We start from the raw sequence: 13,095 nt of genomic DNA, 5'->3' as shown, positions 1-13,095 counted from the left end.
GGCGTAATCACATAAGGGAAAACTAACCGGCACAACACTATGGCTCCTTACCTGTGGCAGATTCTGCAGGTTTAACACCTGCCACAGGAACCACCGTTCCTTTTTGGTGCTTCTGCGCACACGAAACACAGCTGCTATGGCATACTCGTCAGGAAGGCCTTTGGGAAATATCTTACTGGGGGGAGGAAAACAAAGAACCATTGTGAGAAGACTGAAGATGAAGAGGAAAGAAAATCTAGATATGAAGGTTTTTGTAACACAATATTTCAGTCGTATTTTTCTCAATGAACTTATAACTTATGACGCATTTTTATAGTAATCTACCTATTGGACATATGGAAGCATCCATACCTACAGTACCTATGCAGTTTTTAATCCTTGTTCTCTCCCTTTTTAGAAAGTGTCTGGTAAAAGATTGCTAAAGTTTGGGGTGTGTAAGAGCAAGGGAATAGGGCTAAAGCACTATGCAGTGATATTCCCTGACTCAACAAGATGTTTCAACAGAGGAGACTATCAGATTTCCCTGCTGTCTGGCAAACACTAGAGATTTATAATGGAAATAAATAGTACCCCTCTGTTTTGTCTATAGGCAGAACTATAGAGCACACCGCTAACAATTAAATGTATATTTTCCAAAGAAGTTTTATCATGTTAAATTCTTGCAAATGAGTTCCTAAGACTGATTTTCTAGTATCCATTTAAGACTCATACTGAAAAATAAACTAAAGAGGTTTTAGCTTAGTTTTCATTCTTACAAAAAATATAACTAGCAAATTCTTTCTAGGTAGCAGAGAGAAGCCAAAAGACAATCCAAATATCTTTCTCCCTCAATCTTGTTTCAAAATATTGGTCTCACCAGCCCATGAGGAAACTCAGGGAAAAAAATTCAAAATGAACAGATCTCAAATTTAGACTTTCATTGGAAAACAAGAAGAAATACATTCCTACCACCTGACTTTTAAATTTATCTGCATTGTACATAAAAACTCTGCAAGACAGGAATCATGCTTTTCTTTTAAAAAATCATGAGGAATAGTAGGTAAGAATTCTCTTAAGGACTAACATAGCCAACGGTTGTTTATATAAACGTAACACTATACATTGAAATGGTAACTACTAACTCTGAACTTTACACTAAGGTCTACTGAAACTGATGACCACCCACTGAAAATGACAAGCAAACTGTCACGGAGCATTCTGAAATTTTGGTTCTACCCTCTGTGTTGTAAACCAAGTCATAATAAGGTAGAGAAATCAGGGAAAAATAAGAAAACAGCTGTACTGGCCTAAAGTTCTTATTTGCTTATTGGTTAAACACAGACACCCATTTATGTCTACATGCATATATATACATACAACTTTATCTTTTTGACAATCTATTTAAAAGGGAGGCAACTTGACTTTATTGCATTTATATATTATATCCTCTCTTAAGTGAGCAAGTGATTAATGAATGATTTTTTTATTCCATCACAATAAAACAAAATTTCTAAAATGGAATTTTCTCTATAGAGTCACCATTATTTTTAAATGTTTATTTAAAACACTTATATGTTTTAAATATTGTAAGATCGTATCCTGAGCCAAAATGAACAATTGGTTGCCTAACTGACTGAACCACCCAGGAACCCCTATAAAGTCACCATTATTAAACTGAATTTCACAATGACCATTACTGTACCAGTTTAAGTAACATTGTTCATTTAAAAACAAACAAAATGCTTAATTCTGCTTCCTGTCTGACTCTGGCTTCTTTTCTGAGTCACACTGAGCCGTGAGCTGCTTCAGGGATGTCTTTAGGGAGGCAGCACCACGGTGGAAGATATCAAGACCCAAATCAAGAATTATCAGACTGCCCCTTTTGACAGTCACTTCCCCAACCAGTACCGGACCAGGAACCGCTGGCAGAACTGCCTGTCCTTCCACCATTGTGAGAAGACAATGACTGCTCGTGGGGATGATGTCTCCATGTGCAAAATAGTATTGGGTGTGTGTACACAATCTGTCCCGTATCCTGGGTGTCACCCTGGGATGATGGCCTGGCATTAGGCACGTTTCCTGGGATGATCTGAATTGACTCACCCACCTCTCCTTTGTCCTCCATTCTTCTCCAAGGGTGGTGAAGGGGGACCTGGGTACATGGTGATCCCCACCTTGGGATCCTCAATCATGGCTTAACTAAGAATAAATGCTCACTGGAAAAGTGAAGACTGTGTATATGTAAAAGAGCCAGATGATCAGGTAAGAAGCCTGGGTAGAACATTACTTTGACCAGTAAGAGGGGCTTCAGGGTGATTGTTTTTTCTGTTTTGTTTTACATTATTAAACTGATCACCTTCTCTACACCAGACAAGAGTCTTTACACAAAGTAGCCTCAAGCCCCTGTATGTGCTAAAATGTATCTGCATATTCTCTTTTATTATCTATAAAACTTCAAAAAAAATTATGTAATTTCAGAAGCATATAAAATTGTTTAATAAAAACTCCTATGTATAAATAAATAAGTAAGTAAATAAAACAATGGGGCTTTAACATCTGCCATTTCTCTTTGGGACCACCTATAAATCTGAAGAAGAGTACAGACAGAGGTGAGAGGTGATGCCAAATCGTAAGCTTCCAAATAAAACTTTTGAACTAGTTAGTTGCATCAAAATTCCTTTTAAAAAGGAAACATCGGTATACCTGGGTGGTTCAATCAGTTAAGTGTCTGACTCTTGATTTAGGCCCAGGTCATAATCTCATGGTTCATGAGTTCGAGCCCCATGTCAAGCAGCACAGAGCCTGCTTGGGATTCTCTGTCTCCCTCTCTCACCCCTCCTCCCCTCTTCATTCTTTATCTCTCTCTCTCTCTCTCTCTCTCTTTCTCTCTCTCAAAATAAATAAATAAACATTAAAAAAAAAGGAAACCTCAATCCACACAGCAGATCCCTACCCACCCCCTACATGCAGTAACTTGTGTCTTTACCTGTCTTCAAATTTCCTGCCTCCTTTATCCCATTCTCTACCTTCATGGTTTCAGGATCATATCTTTATTGCAAGTGTTTTGGAATTTGACAACACTATTTCCTGGGATTTTTCTTCTATTCTTTGTATTGAACACATCTTCCAATATGAGCTATACATCACCAAAAAAATGTAAGTTTTTATTCTTTTCTCCATATAATATTCTCTTATTCCCTCTTTTAGGAACTCCTTTTTTAGACAACTGTTTAACACCTATAATACCACCCATGCAGTTTCCTTACCCTTTCTCTTACATTTTTTCACCTCCTTATTTATTCTACTTTCCGAGATATTTCCCTGATTTGTTTTCCAATCCATCTATTCAACACCAATTTTTGTTATTTTCTTATTTCCAAGATGCTCTTGTGTTCTCTTTTTAAAAATATCCTGAATGCAATATTTTAAACCCCTGACATAATCAATTAGGTCGGCTTTTAAATGTTTTTCTCTGCATCCTTGACTATCTTCATTTCACTCTGGTTAGCTTTTCCTGTTTGATAGTTTGGCCTCTCTCTTCCATGTTGGAAGCTATACCCTAATTTCTGATTTTTTTATAATCCATATATATGTAAGGATGAAGCATTTAACTTTGACAGCAGCCTTCATGTATGCTGGCACAGTGTGTCGATGAATAACTTCACTGCATAGCATGATCAGCTGGCAGATTTCACTGAGAGTTCCTCAGATGTGAACATAGAAAGATTAGTTCTCTAGGGACATTCAGTTTCTCCAAAGAAGAATCTACTTCCCACTTGATAAAAAGTTTTCATCTGGATGCAGGCATTCTAGAAACAGTGGGGTATGTGGGGGTCTACAGTTCATTACAGAATTGTGCTCCATTGCTCTGTTTTTGGTGTCATACCTCCTTCCTACCTTCACTATCCTGCTTACCTTTCATCTCTGGAGGCTCTCTGGCTCAATTTCTCTCAATAATAAACCTACTAAACATCTCACCTTCTGTCTGGTTGGATGAGGAGAGAGGAGGTACACTGCACACACACACACACGCACACACACACACACACACACCCTTCATCAGCTCCTGCAGAGGCTGATATCCCCTAGTGATGAGTCTCAGTGTCCACTGAGGTAAAATGGCCTACATCTCACTAGTATCTATGGCCCAGCAATATGTAGGTTCTAACACCCTCCAACTGTTTTTTGTCTTTAAGAATATATTGTAATTTTTCTCTTTTGCTCCATTTCCCTTTCTACAATCATTTTTGCATTTTAGAGGATTAAAAGTCCTTTCAAATCTTCAACCTCTCCCTCTCCAATGCCCCCTTTATCTTAGTTCACAAACATATGCATATCTTCTCCCTGCTACAAAACAAACCTCCTCCAACCTTGCTACCCCATTATATTACCCTCTCATCTATCCACCAACCTTCTTACATGAATACTCTGCATATCTGCATTGTTACTATCCATTTAGTCCTTAATCCTCCTGCATTCTAAAAGCATTCCTGGGGCACCTGGGTGGCTCGGTCTGTTAAGCTTCCGACTTTGGCTCAGGTCATAATCTTATAGTTCATGAATTCGAGCCCTGCGTCGGGCTCTGTGCTGACAGCTCAGAGCCTGGAGCCTGCTTCAGATTCTATGTCTCCCTCTCTCTCTTCCCCCTCCCCTTTCTCTTTCAAAAATAAATAAACATTTAAAAGCATTCCTAATGAGGGGCACCTGGCTGGCTCAGTCAGTAGAGCATGTGACTCTTGATCTTGGCGTTGGGAATTCAAGCCTCATGTTGAGTGTAGAGATTACTTAAACAAAAAAAATAAAATAAAATCTTTAAAAAAATAAAATAAAAAATAAAAATACAGCATTCCCAATCAGTTAATCCACTGGCCTCTTCTCAATCCTCCACTCCCCTCAATCCTTCTGAAGATCTTAATATACACCCTTTCCATATTGATTGATATAAACCAAGGGTCACAACCACATGACCATAGGGCCCAACCAGGAAACTGGAATATAAGCTTCCTGAGGTTTTTCGTCTATCCTATTCACCCTTTTGTTCCCAGCATCCTTGTGCCTGCACAAGGTAGGTACTCAATAAATGAATCAGTTAATGAAATGGATTCGTATATAAGTGATCTAAAAAAAGAATACAAAACAAAACCGCACACCCCTCTCAGTCTAGCTTTGGTTTTTCCATCTCAGATAGAAATATGCATATAAGAAAATTTCACTTTCCCCTTAAGGCTTTTATTAAAGGAGCCTGGGTGGCTCTGTCAGTTAAGCATTGCACCCTTGGTTTTGGCTCAGGTCATGATCTCACAGTTTCAGGAGTTTGAGCCTCTGTTGGGCTCTGCTTGGGATTCTCTCTCCCTCTCCCTCTGCCCCTCCCCCACTAATGCTGTCCCTGTCTCTCTCAAAATAAATAAAACTTAAAAAAACTTTTATTAACAGAAAAAAGAGGGAGAAGTGAGTTAATAACAGCAACCGACACTCATCCTTATGCAGAGGAAACACATGGACTGAGGGAAACCAAGAGCCCAACCCAACTACAGGGGGCAGCTGCTCTTTAGCTCCAGCCACTTGCTGCTACCCAAGAGTGTAGGCCCAGCATTACCAGAGCATCCCATTTTTCAAGAGAAGCCAAATACCTAGACATTTTATCTGAAAAGTTCAGATTTTTCATTTTGGCAATCAACTCAGATTTTTCATAAACACTGCAAATGAAGCAGATAAAGACATTTAATTTTGATATAATTATTTAATATTTCATGAAACTAAATGTAATTATTTTTCAATAATTTACGATCTAATTTAAAAATTGAAAATATATTCAATGAAAGGTTCCTCTGTGAGAAAAAAATAACAAAAACAAAATATTATTAATAATAATGTTGATATACAACAAATGCAGTCTTAAAATAATACGTTGAAATAAATTTAGTTTTGTTTGGAGAAAAACTGATTTTTTTTTTTAGCCTAAGTTTATAATGGATAAAAATCCTTATAATTACTGCATTTTCTTTTCAGAAATTCATGTTGTACTTTCAAGGCCAAAAATGTTTTTGCTTGCCAAATTGTAAATTTTGAAGAAAAAGTTCTCTGTTTTAAAAATAACACATTACAAAATATATCAGCTCTTACAGACTATGTTTCTTGTTTATACCACCCAAGCACACTTAATGTGACACAGAATAATTTCTCTGGGTGTTGCCAAAGTTTCTATTATAAAAGAGGCCATATTGGATTACTAGTCTGTTACCAGAGAGATATAATGACAGCTTGTTATGTGTAAGATATCCATGCTTGAATATTTTTGAATGGAGTGTAATTTCCTATAAGAAATCCTATCCACTGCTTACTCAGTGATATTCCCATTAAGAAAAATATTGTTGATCCTTATTTTCCGAACCCATCCATATCTATCTATCTATCTATCTATCTATCTATCTATCTATATATGCTAAAATTCTTACTGGGATATTTTCTATCTTCCCTCATACACATTGCATGCAATTCAACACTGTAAATGGAAAATTCATCCACATAAGTTAATATTAACCTACATATGAAGAGCTCAAAGTTTAGTGAAATTTAAGTGTAATAAATCCTTTATTTCCCATTGTCTACTTTTGTTCACACTAATGAAAACACCTGAATATTCATTGACAGATGAGAACAGAGGTATACCAAATTAACAAAATGTTCGATCTAAAATCAATTTTTTTTTAATGTGACTAAGTAAAAGTCACTGAGAACCAAACTAAAGTCGTTCCAAATTATCTAAAGGTGCCAAAGGAAATTGGCTGCCCGTGGAGTCCTTTTTACTCTAGCTCCTCAGAGAGCTAGTTCTAGATATAATCTGGAGTGTCTCTGAAGCCTTGTATTCACATACTTTAGACTCCTTTGAACTTGTAATTGATTTCAATGTTGAAAAAAATCTAAAATGAGGTTTTCACCTTCTCTCTGATGTTCTCTATGTATAGCCCTCTGTTCAATCATAAAATGGAAAGAAATGCTATTAAAGTCTAGGAGAAGTGGCAGAGAATAAAAAATGGGGTTCCTTATAATGACCAGCTATGGCAGAAGGCAATGTCCAGATCTGAGAACCAGTGAGATTTGACCCCACTAAAAAATTGATTTCATAAAGCTCTTAACATTATAAAACTTCCCTCTTACTATTAAAGTTAAGAGACATTGTAAATATTTTCTTCTTTATATATTCTTTACTTCCTCAATTTTTACAATGAGCATAAGTTGTATTAATGATCATTTGTAAAACAACATTACTACTTTCAGATTAGGAAAAAATAACACTATTCTTTAAAGTTACCATAAATTAATCTGATATTCTTCAAGGTCAGAGGCGAGGGAGAAATAATAATAACAAATGTTATTTTTTTCTATTATGGGAGGTAAAAAATCATAGAAGTCTATAACTCCCAACCTAAAGCCTTCAGAATGGTTTAGTCACTAAGGCATTAAGATGAAAGAAATTCCAAATGAAAATACACTTTTCCCAATATTTTCTCCATATATTTCAAGCAGAATATCTAATTACAAAGTACTAGTACCTATACTCATGAAGTTGGATAAATATTAACATCTTATTTAACATAAGGAATTCACTGTACAGGACTTTAAGAATGGGTTGTATTTGTCTAAATAGCCTACTGCCCACATTCTCTGGATCTTCTTTCTTACTTGATTAATGAAAACTCCTTTCATGATCAGAATTTATTTAAAATCTTTAAGAAATATACATAAAATGATGACGTCTAAAAGGTATGTATGTTACAGAAAAGATCTTGGCATGAGATGGAGGAAACATTTAATCATTCTGTGTATGTGTAATTGTTACTAAATATGATTCTACATAGACTGCCTTTTGCATACATGGTGTGAACACAGAGATTCTCCCTAACTATGAAGTACTTTCATTGACAAGCCAAAACACCTAATACTGTACTATCAGAGATTTTTTCCTCTTTGGAAAGTGCATGTGTTTATAAAACATAAGCTCTGTTACCACTAAAATAGTTCCTAGAAACTCATCTCACAATACTAATAAAGTGTCTAATAATTAATTCTCGCCTGGAAAGTGTAGAACAGAGATCTATAGGGACTACAATAAAACAAAGAAGTTAACAGAGAAGATATAGAGAGGGAGGAAGGAATAAATCCAGAACAGGAAATGACCCTGGGTTAGAAAATGATATGTCATTGTCCTGAGCCTTGGGCAACACAAGCATCACCTTAAGGCACTGAGAGTTTGGAAGGAAAGTTCCAAAAAGAAAGGTGATGCCAAAGGAGAGAGGCAACCAAGATAAAACTTGATTATTTTCCTTGCCTGTGCTGTCAACTCACATGCCTAAATTACTACTGGGCATCTCTACTTAGATATTAAAGGCATCTCTAATTAAATAACTGAAATTGGACTTTTGTTTCCTACTAACAGGTAGGTACAAGGTACCTTCTCTAAGGTACAAGAATTTCACATCTCAGTAAAAGGCATGGCCATTCACCCAGATTTCCAGTCTAAAAGTCATTCTTGACTCTTGCCTTTCCTTGATTTTCCTACACCCCATCCAATCATCAGCAAGTCTCACTCTTTCTACCATCAAAATAGATTCTGACTCTGTCCACTTCTCTTCAGTTCCACTGTCACTCACTACCCCAAGCTGCCACCTTCTCTCCCCAGGACTCCTGTGACGGTGTCCTAATTGTTCTTTCACCTACATTACAGTCTAGTCCTCACATAGCAGCTAGGTTCAGCTATTAAAATGTAAATCATACCACATCCCTCCCTTACTTACAGCCTTCCTACAGTGTCTATGGTTCCTTGCACATGGCTCACAAGGCTTCATCTGTTCTGACCCCTGCTTCTAACACATCATCTCCTATTCCAGTCTCTATGTGGTACTCATACTCCAGTCACAGTGACTTGAAATTTGTTCCTTACGCACACCAGGCTCATTGAAGTCTTAGACCTTTGTACTTCCTGTTTTCTCTCCTGGGATGGTCCTTCCCAGAAGTCGTCACCTAGATGACTTTCTCCCCACTATGCAGGTCTTAGCTCTAATGTCACTTCTTCTGGAAGATCTATAGCTGTTCTCACCTCAATTACTACCTAACATATTACCTTCTTTTATTTTTCTTCATAGGCTTATAACTACCCAAAGTTTTTTTTAAAATGTATTGGTTTACACATGTATTGCCTGTCTCCAACCACTAGAATGTGATTTCCATGCAAATAGGGGCACTGACAGACTTGTTGCTCTAAATCAAGCTTTAGACAGATACTAATCTGGCATATAGGAAGCACAAACAAAACTGTGTTCCTTTCATGGACAATCCATAATGATACCTATGACCAGTCCTAGCAGGTGCCAAACACCAGTAGTTGCATAATGCCTTACAGTTAAGGCCTTTAAGACTATGCCACATCACATTCAGCAAAAAAACAGAAGAGAAAAAAATTCAAGCTCTATGTGATTTAAAGCAGGTTAATCAAAAAGTCTGACACAAAATGAATCCAGGAACAAACAGTGTTCTTACTTTCAAAAAGAAACTTTAAATCTCCACGGACTACAGCAACACAGAACAGCTGCCCTGAGAAACTTCACCAAAAGTGTCCTTCAGCAGAAGACTTCCGGTGCTTGGAAATGTTTCAGTTGTAAGAAGCCACACACAATAGTTTCCTGTAGTTCTAGAGTCCTAATGCTGAAAGGAACCTTAAGAGTGATTTAGATCAGCCATCTCATTTCATAAATAAGAAATTAAAGCCACAGAAGTTAAATAACTGCCCCACCATTACTCTGCAAGACAGAAGTCAGGATGGAACTTGAACTCGGAACTTCTAATTCCCAGGTCATTTTTTTCTAGTATATCAAGTTGCCTGTATCCTCTGGGTTGAGAACAAAATTTCCCTCATAATTACTGACCTGACTTAAAATTAATGTTTTGGGACTACAAGGGAGGAAAAAAACTACTTTTTTTTAGTACTAGGTGAAATGGGGAGAATATAAGTAAATATCAAACATTAGTATCAAGAAATGATTAGTTAAAATGTTTACAATCATGATAATATTAACAACAATAAATCATATTTTGGGCTCAGAGCAAAGCATTCATTATGACATTTGCACATCCTAAGTGACCAGTAGCCATGAGGGGAAGATTATTACAGTTCCTTCCCCTCATCATATTTTGAGCACAGATCAGGAAGTATCACAAACCACCCAATGATATCTTTAAAATGGGGCTACAATCTGTTGGGTTTTAAGAAGGATATGCATATGACAGAAGGTGACAACCAATCAGAAATACTTTTTCCATATTCCTTAGAGATCATTTCTTAGAAAAATTAGTATTTTTCATCAAACATTTCTTTAAAAGATGAGAGGAATTTTCAGGAAGTAGTAAAAATTATGAGAATAGTATATATACTAATAATTATGCAGTGTGAAGAAAAGCATGAAGTGTTCTCATAAAAAGTGCCTCTGTTTATCCTTCTGGTTAGAAAATATATTGGGATTTTAATATGTTAGGAAGAACATCAACAGAATGTAACCTAACTAAAAAGACAAGTAATTCCTCAAAATGTGAAAATAATGACCATAAATGTGACTATTTCAAATGATTATGGAAGGAGAACCCTTAGCACTGATCCTACATTAATGCTTTCCTGGCATGGGGATCAGTGGAAGTTTCTATCCCATTCATCCCCTGAGGCTTGAAATCAATGCCAAACATAGCTATACACAAAGTTAACTTAAAGTTGAAATGTCTGGTCTCTTAGGTGCAGAAAGATGCCAGCTGAACAAGTAATGGACATTCCTACCTGCCCAATTAATGAGAAACCAATAAGAACTACCTTAAAAGGATAAACTTTGCTTTTTCATACTCCCTTCTAGGAGGGGCACATTGCAAGCATGGTCATGCCAGGAAAAATCATAAAACTTAAAAACATAATCCGCCCTTTTCAAGTGCATACAAATATTTATTGATCAAGTTGTTTTATGGGGAGATGGAATCAGGGAGTGGATCTCATTTATTTTCCATGGCTGGGCCCTGGTGGTTTGTTGTCAAGAAAAATAAAGACCTTAATGAAGCCCATAAATTTATTTACTTCTTTGTATATTAAGTAATTGGTAATTTCATTGTACAGCAAGTTCAGGCTGATGTATTTGTTCAGTATTCCTAGAAGGACCATAGTTTGTAATATGGCAAGTGACATCTCTGTCTCATGAATAGAAAAAAATAAAAGACAAAACCAAACTGCAGAATAAAAGGGGATTAGGAAGAAAAAAACAAGACTGTCAGTTTCTGTTTTGCTCTTTTACCTAACTAAATAATAAGCACTATGAGGCAAGAAGTAAAATGTAAAAAAGGAAAAACAAAGAATAATAAACTTTCATGATTTCAGTGCTCATAAACTGAAAAGCAAGAGGACATAATTATGCTAGAGAAATTTAGTTTTGTATATGGTGTTTCAAAAATCAAGCATGATACACATTTGAATAATGAAGTGTTTAAAAAGTTTAGTTACTAATTACAATGGTTCCAGAGGTAATTCTTCAACTAGCTCATAGCACAAGGCTTGAAGCAAAGCCTTTTTTTTTTTTTCAAAAGTGCTATTTTGGTAGAGATGAAGTGAGTTTTCCAGGTCATATTTAGCAAGACCAACCTTTATTTACTTTTTTGCTTTTAAAATGAAATGGCTAAATGGAAAAAATCTATTTTTAAATAGCAAGAACTGGCTTCCAAATTAATTCTTCCATTCTAAATAAGCGTGAGGCAGAGTTTATGAAGAACTTCCGTATTTACAAGTATCAATGGGGCCTTTGACTTGCTGAATATCTTCCAGGAAGAGAAATATGATACAAGTTACATTTCCTGAGAGTGAAGTGAGAGATGCTTGGAGTTTATAGTAAGTCATTTCTTTCCCAGCTGACACCCACCATCACCTGTCACGTTACAAGCGATTTGGCCAGCAGGGCCTGGAGGGTTTATCTGAAATGCCTTCCTCCCAAGCTGGGTGGTGATGTTTGAGTTTCACAGCCACAGAGACTCTGAAATCTCACCCTTTTTGTGCTTGCTAAGCGGATTCAAACAGATCGTTAATGGGAAAACAAAGCTTCGATGACCCTCTAGTAATCATATGTCTGTTATGATTAGCACTTGTTCATCATGACATTGTAAATGACTTCCCATTGAAAACAAGCCCTTCTACTATATAACATTCAGATAACAGAAATGAAGGATGGACTAGAGAAGCCACACTTCAGAAAGGCTTTGAAAGTAACTTTTTCAGGTGTTTCCATCCAAAAAAAGCAAGGAAGAAAGAAAGAAGGAAAGAAAGAAAGAGAGAGAGAGAGAGAGAGAGAGAAAGAGAGAGAGAGAGGGAGGGAGGAAGGAAGGAAGGAAGAAGGAGAGAAAGAAAGAAAGAGAGAGGGAGGGAGGGAGGAAGGAATAAGGAAAGAAAGAAAGAAAGAAAAGAAAGAGAAGGAGGGAGGAAGGAAGGAAGGAAGAAGGAAAGAAAGAGAAAAAAGAAAGAGGAAGGAAGGAAGGAAGGAAGGAAGGAAGGAAGGAAGGAAGAAAGGAAGAGAAAGAAGGAAAGAAAGAAAGAAAGAAAGAATCAACCCTGGGTAAACTTCACCCCCAAGAGGTCCTCTGAAAACTGGTGTCCTTCCTGAGTCTAGGGGTTTGGATTCTGCCTCAGGATCATTTACACCTAACTGAAAGCTGTGATTTTCCTAGTGGCATATATTCAGCTGTTTGGGGTTTTTCCCCCCTAGAAAGTAATGCTATTGCTCTCACACCTTCACTTTATTTTAGACAGCTTTATTGAGGTATACCTGTGGTACTGTGGCTTCTCCTCAGATCGTCCAAATTATTCACCTTTCACTTTATTTTTATCAATAAAGTTCAAGCTCCTTAGGCTGGCACAGAAGTCCTCTCAGAACAGCACCTCAGTCTGCCCTTGCAGCCTCCTCTGTCCCGCAGACACTCTGCTCACCTGTGTTCACTACCACAACACGGGATTTCTTACCATTCTTCAAACTGTCTTGACCTTTAAATGATACTCCCTCTAACTACCGCATACTGGCCCCCGCCTCACCTGGCAAATTCTTC

The 13,095-nt window shown here is 36.9% G+C and overlaps 1 protein-coding gene and 1 pseudogene across 8 annotated transcripts in view; one reads left to right on the top strand and one right to left on the bottom strand.

Moving 5' to 3' along the window:
- COL19A1 (collagen type XIX alpha 1 chain) overlaps window positions 1–13,095 on the bottom strand; it is a 394,980-nt gene that overhangs the window by 345,965 nt on the left and 35,920 nt on the right. For all 8 annotated transcript variants that reach the window (XM_042986625.1, XM_042986628.1, XM_042986630.1 and 5 more), the window contains one exon: window positions 52–175. In XM_042986625.1, coding sequence (XP_042842559.1) covers window positions 52–175 — 124 coding nt within the window. The remainder of the gene's footprint in view (window positions 1–51; window positions 176–13,095) is intronic.
- LOC102967718 lies at window positions 218–2,072 on the top strand (annotated as a pseudogene).

This window comes from Panthera tigris, chromosome B2, assembly GCF_018350195.1.
Source record: "Panthera tigris isolate Pti1 chromosome B2, P.tigris_Pti1_mat1.1, whole genome shotgun sequence".
Taxonomy (NCBI): domain Eukaryota; kingdom Metazoa; phylum Chordata; class Mammalia; order Carnivora; family Felidae; genus Panthera; species Panthera tigris.
Note: the sequence above shows the minus strand (reverse complement) of the source record. Positions and strands in the feature narration are given on the sequence as shown.